The sequence below is a fragment of the Corylus avellana genome, chromosome ca2 (genome assembly GCF_901000735.1).
Source record: "Corylus avellana chromosome ca2, CavTom2PMs-1.0".
Lineage (NCBI taxonomy): Eukaryota > Viridiplantae > Streptophyta > Magnoliopsida > Fagales > Betulaceae > Corylus > Corylus avellana.
This window is the reverse complement of record NC_081542.1, coordinates 5533119-5545071: the sequence shown is the minus strand read 5'-3', so window position 1 is coordinate 5545071 and position 11953 is coordinate 5533119. Positions and strand designations below refer to the sequence as shown.

The following is an 11953-nucleotide window of genomic DNA, read 5'->3' as shown; positions in this document are numbered from 1 at the left end:
TAATGGTGTGCAATCTTCTACATTAACTTTTTTATCTGAGTTTTCCGCTAGGCCTCAAAACCCAGGTGACAGAAGATAGCATTGGACAGATCTTGTTACGTCTTACATAGGCTCTTACTTTGGCAACTATAAAACCTTTGAATGCAATCTTAGTACTTCTCAAATAGCAAGAACTTGCAACTAAAGTGTACGTACAGTACATGTTACAATTTTTCAACATTATATGTATAAAGGAATAAACTATGCAAAACAACTGGTCAAAAGCTAAAGTCCAACAAAGAATTTGACCAAAGTCCAACAAAGAATAAAGATAATCTAAGAATCACTGTTTGACAAGTGGCCTTGTGTTGTTCCAAAGCCACTGACGAGCAGAACCATCCAGCAGTGGTGACACCTGTCACACTTCTAGGTTAGTAATCATAAACAAGAAGCAAGCTATGTCAGAATTACTAATTATACATGAGGATGTATATGCAGAACTCAGATAATTGTCAGATAACATAACAATTCTCTACCTTCTAAAATGAGCAGAATATGCAAGTTCTAACCCTCTAAATACACCTTTAAAGCTAGAATTCTAGAGAAAAGACAAAGTGTGGACCATGCACAAAAACATATCTTAATTCTACACCAGTAACATGACATTAAAAATGCCCACAGAAGTCTCTCTCTCATATTATGTAAAGATCTGCAAAGGTAGGTGTGATGTTTGGTTCTCAGATAGCATCATTTCGACATGAGATCTTTAGAAAACATATTTTAGGAATTGTCACCATGACTCTTGACTTCTTCCAACACACCAAAGCCAAAAAGTACATAAGAATGGAAACAGTTTCTTGATGTGTCGTATACCTTTTCCCAAACTTGTGAATGGTACTCATTAAGCCAATCAACCTCCGCAACAGAGAGCAAAGATATGTCAACCAATTTACTCTGCATGAAAAAACCAGCAAAGACAGTAAGCATCCAAAAATAAAAATTCTCTATACTAGTTTTAGACAGACAACTGGAGCTGCAACAGAAACTCAAATCAATAGCTCAGAAAGTGGACAAAATAAAATAATCCCTAGAGGGCATTCTTATCAATGTAAAGACTTGTTAATTCATTTATAAACTCAGCTGGCCCTCTTATAAGAGGCGGCTAGCATGAAATTTCAAAATACTTTCTTAATTATTTCAAAATTTATGTTAATAATTAATATGATCCAGAGTTCCAAAAAAAATACACGGATTGTCATAAACATGGTATAAACCTTTTTGTATATAAGTATACAAAAAGGTACTATGTTTATGACAATCCGTGTATATTCACCAATTTCAAAACACATCTGTGCAGTGGTGTTGATTTCTCAAACAGCCTTACCTACTGGGCAAACATTAGCATACCTGAATGGGGACAAATGTGAGTTTTTCAAATCCAAGGTATCCAACCCCACCAAAACGATTAGCTGTGTTGACCTCTTTCACAAAAAGGAGATTCTGGAAAAGAAAGAAAACCTAAATTATAATGCAACTGTGTGCCAGATTGATAAGCAAAAAAATGTCACATCTTAACATCTAGAAGAGCAACAAACATTTTAAAAGAAGAGCAACCAGCATCAACAAAAAGGAAAAGAAAAAAACCATATGTTTTGTGTATCGCCTAACAAGTTGGTAATGCAAGCCCTCCTAAATATTTGTATTTACTTGGCTCTTGCATATATTTTCTTCTTTTACACCAAATGTATTGATTTTTGTCTAGCCAATGATCCATGAAATGATGAAGACATTCGATTCAGGTCAGAAATAAACCCAATTTTATCTACTGTAACCTAATAAAAAGAACTCAGCACAGATAGTAAACAATACAGTGAATTTGCAGCTGAAGTGAATTTCCAAGAACATAAAAGAGTAGCTGAAGAGCATACTTCAATTCGAATACCAAAGGCATGGTCTTCATAGTAGCCAGGTTCATTGCTGACAATCATGCCTTTCAATAAGGGGGTCATATTTCCATATCTAAAGCTAATACTTTGAGGGCCCTCATGGACATTCAATGCAGCTCCCACACCATGCCCAGTTCCTTAAAATGGAAGGGAAAAGGAAATAATCATTCATCAAGTGAAAAAGATTCACTTCATTGGAGACTTCACAACCACATAATAAGATAGTTGACGCTAAGACATGTACCATGCCGGTAATCAAGTCCAATCTTCCACAGGGAAGAACGAGCAAATGCATCCAGTACAAAACCAGGGGTACCTTCAGGGAAAACTGCCTGATCAAGAGCAATGTGACCCTGCAATTGGACACTATCAGAAAAATCCAAAAATATTGTTCATAAAAGCCAAAATTAGCCATCTTAACTCTTGAGAAGAACAGGATAAAAGTAAAAACCATACTACACATTTTTTTTTTGATAGGTAAAAAAAAAAAAAAACCATACTACACATCCTACAAACAATATATATTATTCACACTAATTATTTACCCAAGCAAGCATTGAGGGACGCTACCCAAAACCAAGATGCATAAAATAACAGATTGCTTTCACATAAGATGCAATAATACTTTGAAATGATAAAAGATTTATATTTCTCTAAGTCCAAAATTCTGTATATATTTCTGTCCCACCATGAGAGAATAGGATGGTATATTGGTAAGAGATGTAATAGTGATAGGCTGTAAAGTAGTATCACTACAGTCAACAACCACAGGAAAACATTTTATAGGGAATATTTGAACTTAAGACCTTGAGCAACCCCACCCTAATTTTTCTAGCACCGGAATGATTTGTATGGGTTTTGAGGGCCTTTGGGCTTCTCTGGGCGTTTGTTTTTGAGGGAATTTGGGTGGGTCTGTTGGGGTTCTTTTGTGGGTGAGCTTCGGTTTCTTCTCTTTCTTTTCTTTTTCTAGTTAGGTATTTTCACTTGTATACTTCTAGTGTACGTAGGGGTGCCTTACGCTTTTTATAAAACTTGATTATTACTGATCAATTTTTTTTTTTTCTAGCACCTGAATCAAGACAGCAAGCAACCTTAAAGAAAAATCATTTTTTCTCTTTATTATATAATTCTTGACCAAATCAATTTAAGTAAATTACTTTACGCAACCATGAGGCCCTCCATCTACAAAATTCAGTGGAAGTCTATAGAATTTTTAAAAAGAAAAAAAAAAAAAAAATTTCAGCTACCTGTAAAACTCGAGTGAAGCATTCTTTTTGTCGTGCAGTAGGTTCACCAAAATGTACTGTCCTGGTTACATCAGTAGTACCATCAACATATTGAGCTCCACTATCCAATAGAAAGAGTTTCTTTGCATCCACAACAGTGCAACTTTCAGTTTCTGGCTTGTAGTGTATTATAGCCCCATTTGCACCAGAAGCTGGAAAAACACCCTAACTGTGAGCAGTGAGGTTTAATAACAGATAGAAACATCTGTGCATACTATTAGTTACAATTTGCAAAGACACAGACACAATATCCTTTTAATAAGCACCAAATGCAACAAAACCACAAGCTTGTAAAAATAAAACAAAAATCATGGGCAAGCATGTTACAAAGATGAATACTCTCCAAATCCTTAACCGATTTGTTGGGGGGGGGGGGGGAGGAGAGAGAGAGAGAAACAGTACAGAAGTTTAGAAGTATAGAGTAAGTTTCTGCAGTGAATTGAGAAACGTTAGTCAAAATTACAGAAGTTGATATGCCACTTAGAAGCCGAACTTGATCTAAAATCTTCATAATTAAAAAACTTATAATGAAAATTAGGTAATTCGATATACCGCTTATAGTATCAAAGCTTGTATCAATGAAACCAGCCTGCTTTGAACGAAATTCAAGAAGTTTGTCTGCAACTTCCACCTCTGTTAGTTTCACATCTTTATGAATTTCATCTTCCAGCCAGACCCAAAACTGTGCTAGAGCAGCAGCATCCCTGCATAGAAGATATCACAGTCACATCTTCCCCAAAGTTCTAAATGAAATTCATTTTTGTAAGTGACCATACAGATTCAAGCTTTCCGTACAAACCATACAGATTCAAGCTTTCCGTACAAAACAAAAATAAGTTTGACAACCCCCCCCCAAAAAAAAGAGCACCTTCATGCATGCCTATGGAGACTGACTATTATCCTGCTCTTGCTTACAATTTCTTTTTCAAAAGTTTCTCCCAGTACTGCGAGAAAATATTATTTTCATCAGAATTCCACAAATAATCTATTCAAAAAATGTCACATAAGAGATACTTAAGGCCATTTTAGTAAAAGGTACTATATCTGATGGACTAATGGAATAGTTTAGTTTTTTTTTTTTTTTTTCATTAGTATAGTTAATCATGCATCAATAATTTTCATTCTAATTTCAGCTTTTAATTCCCCTCTTCTCTTATACATATAAAGCGATATGATCATTGACCCATATCACAAACATGGGAGTGAAAATCTGCCCATATGCAGGAAAGAACAGGCAGCACACGGGAAGAAAAATAATTAGCAATTCTAATGAAAAAAAAAAAAAACTGAAGAAAAAAAAAAAGAAGAAAGAAAATAATTTGGAATAATCTTTAGTTAAGAGAAAATTCCTTGAAATAATAGAGGATATACTCAATTGGATTAATGAATGAAGTAATCTGCATTCAGGAACTAAATTCCGTTAAAGCTCCTTCCAATGAATAATTTGTGGCACTCTAAAAAAGAACAAATGAGCTATCAATGAAAGTCCATTTTAAAATGACAAAAACAATTATTTCCTTCATATTATTTCTTTAAGTTTCAAAACTTAACTAAAACCATGGGGTAAACGACAAACATACCAACCTTAAAGCTACATTCTAAATCATTCTATTGTCTGCATAAATGATTCAAGGTTATCATTAAGGCATTGAAATCAAATAATAAAATGCAAAACAGCCACATTAAATTATCAAGAGAGATAGCCGGTCACACAGGGTGCAATTAATTACCTTAAATGAGAATTCTGCATCCCTTCTAGCTCTGCATGATTTTTCACAGCCTTTGCGATAGAGATAGGGGATGGTTTATACACTCCAGCGGGTCCACCAGACTGACCGTTGGAGCTGTCATGCATCTTCATACCTTTGGTTTTATTCCTGAGGCTCCCCATATATCTGTCACAGGCAGACTTATAGGTGTTCACAATGGCTGCATTAACAGATGATGTATCCAGCCAAAGGTGAGTCCCCTGCGCTGCCAAACTGAAAAAGGAAATTAGTAATTTTTCAGATTCACTGCTTATGAAATGAGTTTCCCCCAGTATGCATGTAACAGCATGCCTAAGGCACCCTAGGATCCAATATGTTGGTACCTATCTCAGACAAAGATAAAAGTCTGCATGTACAGCATTATACACGTGAATAAACTGACCATGGTTCACCTTATTTTCACAGCCTATGAGTCTAAACCTCCTACAGTGTAATAGATTGATACCAAAGCCAGTTCACCATTTAAAAGGGGTCGTACATTCTTGTGCATGTTTGATATGGCCCCATATGAGCATATTGATAGTAGCAATTTGTACTTGTGCAACATGTACGGCTTCTCTAAAAACAAAACTAGAAAGAATAAATTTTAGAAAGATAGCGTAGAAACATTCACATATACTGCATGAAACACTACACCTATGCACAACAGGGTGCAAGCGCGTGTGTGCACACGTGTATATAGAGAAAGAGAGAGGGACAAAGAAACAGAACTCCCAAACCTACTTTTCTATTTCAGAAAGGATAGAATCATATGGCCTCAACTCTACGCCTGCATTCTTCAAGTGATTCATCACCTCTGGTGTGACTTTAGTATTGTCTATAAATAATTTTGCCCCATCAATCTCCACAATTAAGTATGCATACATAACAGGTGAATGTGGAGCATCACTTCCTCTCTGCAAAATAAAAATCGAAAGTATCAATTAAAGGATCAAGAGATATATGCAGGAGTAATACGTGGATAACTAATTAGGACTTACAAGTTCAGCTCTCTTTGGGGCAGGGCAACCTGGACAGGAATTTGCTACAAACTGGATTGTAGCAAATTCATACAAACTCATCTAATAAAGTGCCACGTGTCTTATAACTATTAAAAAAACATGTGAGAAACACATGTTAAGGGACACATGTCACTTTATTAGATGAGTTTGTATGAATTAGCTACAATTTTTGTCCGGGCAACCCAACCCCCCTTCCCCCCAACAAAAAAAAATGGGAAAAAAAAAATACAAAACTAGTCCCTATAGTTGCACCGATTTGCAATAAGTTACTTAGGGATTAAAAAATGACTTGAATTCCCCATGGTAAGCATAAGTGACAAATAACTTCCCACATTAACTTGCTTGTCAATGTGCCACGTCATCCCCAATTAAAATTAGACATGTGTCTCCTATATATATAAATCTAAAACAAAAAACAAGGGGATCAACCACCCTTAGGCCGGCCAAAGGGAGTAGCCGAACCACCCAATATTCGCCTACAGGAGGTGGCCAAACTACCCTCTTGGCCTTGGGGGTGGTTCATCCACCCCCTCTGGCCGGCATGGGGTGGTTGACCCTCCTATTTTTTCTGTTTTTTAATATTTATATTTTTTTTCTCATTCTTTTTCTATATATTTACTTTATATTTTTCTATTTTCTATAATAGGAGACATCTCTAATTTTGATTGGGGATGATGTGGCACATTAACATTTTCCATCACAATTTCAAACGGCAAGTCCATGTGGGGAGTTATTTGCCACTTATGCTTACCACATGAAACTTTAAGTTATTTTTAAACTCTAGGGAGCTTATTGCAAATCGGTGCAACTACAGGAACTAATTTTGTGTTTTCCCAAAAAAAAAAAAAAAAGCTCTATAGGAAGTCCCCCGTACAAGAACAAATCAGCAAAAATTCCAACACATTTTGAGAAACATGGTCTACATGCATCATCTTCACTTTGAAGAAGCTGTTCAGAAATATTACCAAGTTCAACAGCCAAGCCACTTCATCGAGCATTGATATTACAATTGCAGATGAACCAGCGTCAACAAGATCAGATGTCAGGGAAGAAATCTTTGATGCTACATCTAAACCAGCATATTTTAGGTCGTGTACTCTAACTGGTTTTTTTGGAGGTTTAGTCCTTGATTCTCCCCAAGTTTCATCCACTAGATTTAAATCATATAAGTAAACCAGCTCATGATTCTTCTTTGCAATGGCCTCCTTCAGTTCCTCTGCAGCATCGGAAGAAAAAAGAAACTGCTCCCTTCACAATACCAAAGACACTGTGTCATCAGAGCCAGGCAAGTTCAAAGAAAGCTATAGTGAGCACAAATGAGTTGAAAAAGACATATACATGAGTTGGGTGGGGAGGTGGAATCATGGGAAGAAAACAAAAAACAATGAAACAAACTAAAAACAAGCAAAGTACATATTAACAGAAAGTGCAAGTTACCAAGTAAGTCAGAATGTGAATCAGATTATTAAAAGATAATTTTCTATACTTTATGAAATATCTAAATCATGACAAAACTGAAATGTTCAGCATATGCTCCATGTTTACAAATGGAAAATATGGGAGAAATCTGAATTTTTAAATGAAAAGAACACATGAGAATTCAAAATCAGAAAAAATGATAAAACGGATTGCACAGTACAGAAAAACAAGAACAAGAAGATTAGTGCAGGCATCTTAAGCAGCAGAGTATTGCTCACAGGATCAATGCCAACCCTACCACCAGGAGCCAAAACTTCATTAAGCCATTCACTAGAGGTAGGAACTCCAAGATTACCAGCCCGCATGAGAATCCAACTAGAACTCAGCTGCTTCTCAGCCTAATCATTATAGAGAGAAAAAAAGTATTAATAACAACTATATAGCTAGAATGGTAGATATCAAAACATAAATTTCGTTTCCTAATAATGCCATAATGATTTGGCCCGACCAACGAGAAAATAAGAGGAAAAAAAAGGGTTTTGACTTTGCATATAGGACAGAGCTAAAGCTGAAGAGTTGGAATAGGCAAAGAGTATCCTTCTTTCAAACCTGGAGAAAGTAACGTCCGTCTGTCCACAGAGCTGCTTTATCCTTTGTGACAACTGCAGTACCAGCGCTACCAGTAAAGCCTGATATATAGGCCCTCCTCATATAACATTCAGCTATGAACTCACTCTGCAAGCCAAAATGAAGACAATTAAAAAATGCCGGAGGCAACATTTAATGCAGAAATTTTATTAATCCCTAGTCACATATCAAAGAAACATAATCCCTATAATTCCTAATAATGTTTGGTGCCAAAACAGTATAGAGGAAAGAATGCTGAAACAGTTCTAAATTTTGGCTAAGGAAAGAAACTTTTGTATAAAAACCCAGCTGAATCCCAACTAAGACACCACCATTATACCACCAAAACTTTAATAACTCGATAACTAACCGTATCCACAACAGATGATCAAAACACGTACGACCCAACTTATTCTAAAGCCAGCGCACCATCCCACATATAAAAAAAAAAAAAAAGTTAGAAATGCATCTTCTCCACTGTCACACCACCAAAACAAACTTCAGCCAAAAAGCTCAAAATTCTCAACACAATCACTCAAAAAACCCGTTGAATTTTAAATTCAAACCCACAAATTCAATCAAAACTAACAAAAAAATTAGACCAAAACCCAGGAATTCAGCCTAAACATCCAAAATACAGTTGCATTCTCTCCTCTAAAACACCAGCAGAAACCACCAAAACTTAAACTTCAGGGAAAAAAAAAACACCGAACCAGAAACTCAAATTTTCATCACAGCCACTCAAAACACAAAACCCAATTGAATTCTAAACACAAATACACAATCCCAGCTCACAAAACCCACAAATTCAATGCAAAACTACCCAAAAATTCAACTAAATCCCGAGAATTCAACCTGGTGAGCGTCCTGAGAGGGAATGATATACGCATCGATGTTAACCCCGGGCTTCGAGAAGAGCTCCCTGAGCCTACGGAGCTTCTCGTCCGGTTCTGAACCGGCGCGGTTCCTCTTGATTTCGGAAGAGGGCTTGGCTGTAATGGAACTGCAATTTCGCACAGTGAGGAATGGGGCGTTTGGTGATTTGGTGAAAAGTTTGGGGTGTGTTTTGAATTTGTGAAAAATTGGGAGCGAGACAGAGAGGAAACGGAGGTGGCGAGGGTACGAGTGAGTACACACCAGTGTTGATGTTAGCGAACACATAGTAACCATTTTTGGAGGGAGAAAGTGAGTTTTAGAGAGAGAGAGAGAGAGAGAGGCAACAGGAATCACTGATCGTAGAAGAAGAAGATGGGTCTTCGGAATTGGATGTTCCGAAACGGTGACGTTTTGTCATTGGTGATAAAGGTCTGACGAGTCGACGAATACTTTCTTTTTCGAATTATATAATATTTTTTTCTGTCGTAAAAGAAAGTGAGAAAGAATGTGAAGCACTTTTTAATTTGTTTTCCACTTTTCCCAAAAAGAATATTACAGTCGAAGCTACTTTTGCTTTTACAGGCGACCCTTGCGCTGTAACAAGTGTCAACACAGTCTTGAGAGTTGAGAGGGAGGGTTTTTTTTTTTTTGTTCTCGTTTTAATGGGGTAGCCTGAAATCTGCGTACGAGCTGGGATTCATTTGGGTAATTTGTGGCATCGAACAAGTCTCGGCCACTGCCAGCAGCTCAAGACCACTGTATCACCAGCCTCGTCCAATCGGCAACGGCCACGACTGCCAGCTAATCCTGGTAATTGCTATCAAACCTCCAAAACCCCATCAATGGCGATCATAACCGAAGAGGAAGACCAGCCTCAATCTCCCAAGCAATCGCACTCCAAAATTCGACCACCCAAAGCCGACGAACCCATTTCACAACCCACCTCCAAATCCCCATCTCCAAACCCCTTTACTTTCTGGTTCTACTTCACCCTCTTAGTCGCCCTCATCACATTCCTCTACATTTCCGTCTCTTATCTTGCCCCTCATCAAGACCCCAAGTCTTGGTTTTTGAGCCTACCCAATAATCTTCGCCAGCACTACTCGAAGGGCCGCATTGTCAAGGTCCAAACGAGCCCCAACCAAGCACCCATTGAGGTTTTCACTATAGAACACGGTCCAGTGGTGTCTGAAAATGTTGTATTAGTTCATGGTCTGGGTCTTAGTTCTTACTCTTTTCGTGAAGTTATTAGAGGTTTAGGTTCAAAAGGGGTTCATGTGGTTGCTATTGATTTACCAGGAAATGGGTTTTCTGATAAGTCGGTGGAACAGGTCGTTGAGGGAGGGAATGGGGTGTTAGGGGGGCTTTTGGATGTGTATGATGAAATTCAAGAAAAGGGTTTGTTTTGGGCGTTTGATAAGGTGATTGAGACCGGGCAGATTCCTTATGAGGAAATTGGGAACCGGGTTTCGAAGAGGAAGGTTGTTAGACCAATTGAATTGGGTCCTGAGGAGATTGGGAGGGTGTTGGGGCAAGTGGTGGAGACAATGGGATTGGCTCCTGTGCATTTGGTGTTGCACGATTGGGGTTTGGGGTTCGGCGCGAATTGGATTTTGGAGAATCCGGGGCTAGTGAGGAGTGTGACGCTTATTGATACTGATTCTAGAGGGTTTGGGGCATTGCCTTTGTGGGTTTTGGAAATTCCGGTGGTTAGTGAGGTTGTGTTGGGGGTTTCGTTTTTGTATAGAAGGTTGATTAACTTGTGTTGTTCAAGGGGGATTGGTGTTTTGGATGCCGAGACACATAGGGTGCTTTTGAGGGGGAGGGATGGCAGGAGAGCGGTTGTGGGTATGGGAAGGAAGATGAATCACAGCTTTGATATAGCTGAGTGGGGTGGTTCGGATGGGTTAAAAGATACGCCAATGCAAGTGCTCTGGTCTGGTGGTTGGTCCAAAGAATGGAGTGAAGAGGGACGCCGTGTAGCGGATGCACTTCCTCAGGCAGCTCTTGTCATTCATTCTGGTGGGCGGTGGCCTCAGGTAACGATTCTGCATCTCTAGGGACTCTATTGCGTGTGTGTGTGTTTCTTTTTCTTTTTCCTTTTCTATTTATGTATGTCATGAGACCATTAGTTTCAAATGTAGCTTGCACTTGGTTGGGTTTCACAGGACTTTTTTCAAATAATAATTGGTGGAATGCTTTGACACTAGTTTAGCAATTTAAAGTTGTTCCCCCCAAGAACACCAAAAGAGGCCTTGTCTGGCACATCAAATGGAGCTTTGTGACTCTATATGATTGCAAGCTAGTGTTATCCAACTTTATATGGTTACCATATGAACTTTTCTATGTGGTTGGGTTTGTTCGCTAAATGGTAGAGGCGGTCTCTAAAGCTGGCCCTGACTGACAATCAGAACAACCAGACTTTTTTTTTTTTTTGTTGTTGATAAATACAAAAATGTTAGCCGGTGGCTTATTTTAGGTGTTGTGCCTAACTGATTACATTTTTCTAAAAAAAATTAGAGTAGAAATGTAAAGTCAAGGTATTTCAGAAGAAACTACTAAATCAAGGTACAAGCTGCAAAGATGATGGGCTCCATCTCAACTTTTCAATGACATGGCCTACTAAAACTCAAATTCCATTCCTAGAAATAATTTTCCATTGGACTAAGTTATAGAGTTGTTTCATTGCGACAAAACAGATACTCCGTATGCTCCTGTACTTTTTCTGCTCTTCAACCCCACAACCTCCCTTGCAACACCCCTTCCCGTAGGAAGACAATATTTTGCATCACTCGAATAAGAAACATAAGCATATAAGAATTCCATAAACTGAAAAATCAAAGCAAATCAAATGTCTCGTAACAATTAAAACTTAAAGCCATCGTATTACTGTTATTGCAACTCACCCCAGTAAAACTTAAACCTTTAAACCCTTAGTCTTAAGATAGAAAGCGTGCTGTAACAAAAGCAACTAATGTGCTTTATTCACTTATTCAATCCTCTTTTAGGTGAAGGCTTATGTCTCTAGTTTCCTTAGCTTGTAGAACCAT

The 11953-nt window shown here is 37.9% G+C and overlaps 2 protein-coding genes across 2 annotated transcripts in view; one reads left to right on the top strand and one right to left on the bottom strand.

Moving 5' to 3' along the window:
- Positions 1 to 131: 131 nt before the first annotated feature.
- LOC132168930 (aminopeptidase P2) lies at positions 132 to 9371 on the bottom strand. Its single transcript, XM_059580027.1, has 13 exons — positions 8883 to 9371; positions 8010 to 8135; positions 7679 to 7798; positions 6947 to 7222; positions 5704 to 5876; positions 4942 to 5193; positions 3764 to 3915; positions 3173 to 3363; positions 2170 to 2278; positions 1908 to 2062; positions 1387 to 1479; positions 853 to 933; positions 132 to 394 (listed from the first exon to the last, which is right to left on the bottom strand). Exons 1-13 carry the CDS (start codon positions 9195 to 9197, stop codon positions 323 to 325), a joined length of 2115 nt encoding a protein of 704 aa, XP_059436010.1. The 5' UTR covers positions 9198 to 9371; the 3' UTR covers positions 132 to 322.
- Positions 9372 to 9573: 202 nt separating this feature from the next.
- The window catches only part of LOC132168933 (protein AUXIN RESPONSE 4), an 8208-nt gene continuing 5828 nt past the window's right edge, over positions 9574 to 11953 (top strand). Inside the window, exon 1 of the mRNA XM_059580030.1 lies at positions 9574 to 10942. Within this exon, the coding sequence (XP_059436013.1) occupies positions 9746 to 10942 (1197 nt within the window). The 5' untranslated portion in view covers positions 9574 to 9745. The remainder of the gene's footprint in view (positions 10943 to 11953) is intronic.

Coding starts and splice junctions, on each gene's coding strand:
- LOC132168930 (XM_059580027.1), bottom strand. CDS start 9,197: ATGGTTACTATGTGTTCGCTAACATCAACACTGGTGTGTACTCACTCG. Junction 5,194..5,703: donor ATCCTTTCTGAAATAGAAAA/GTAGGTTTGGGA, acceptor TTCCTTTTTCAG/TTTGGCAGCGCAGGGGACTC. Junction 2,063..2,169: donor TGGACTTGATTACCGGCATG/GTACATGTCTTA, acceptor TTCCATTTTAAG/GAACTGGGCATGGTGTGGGA.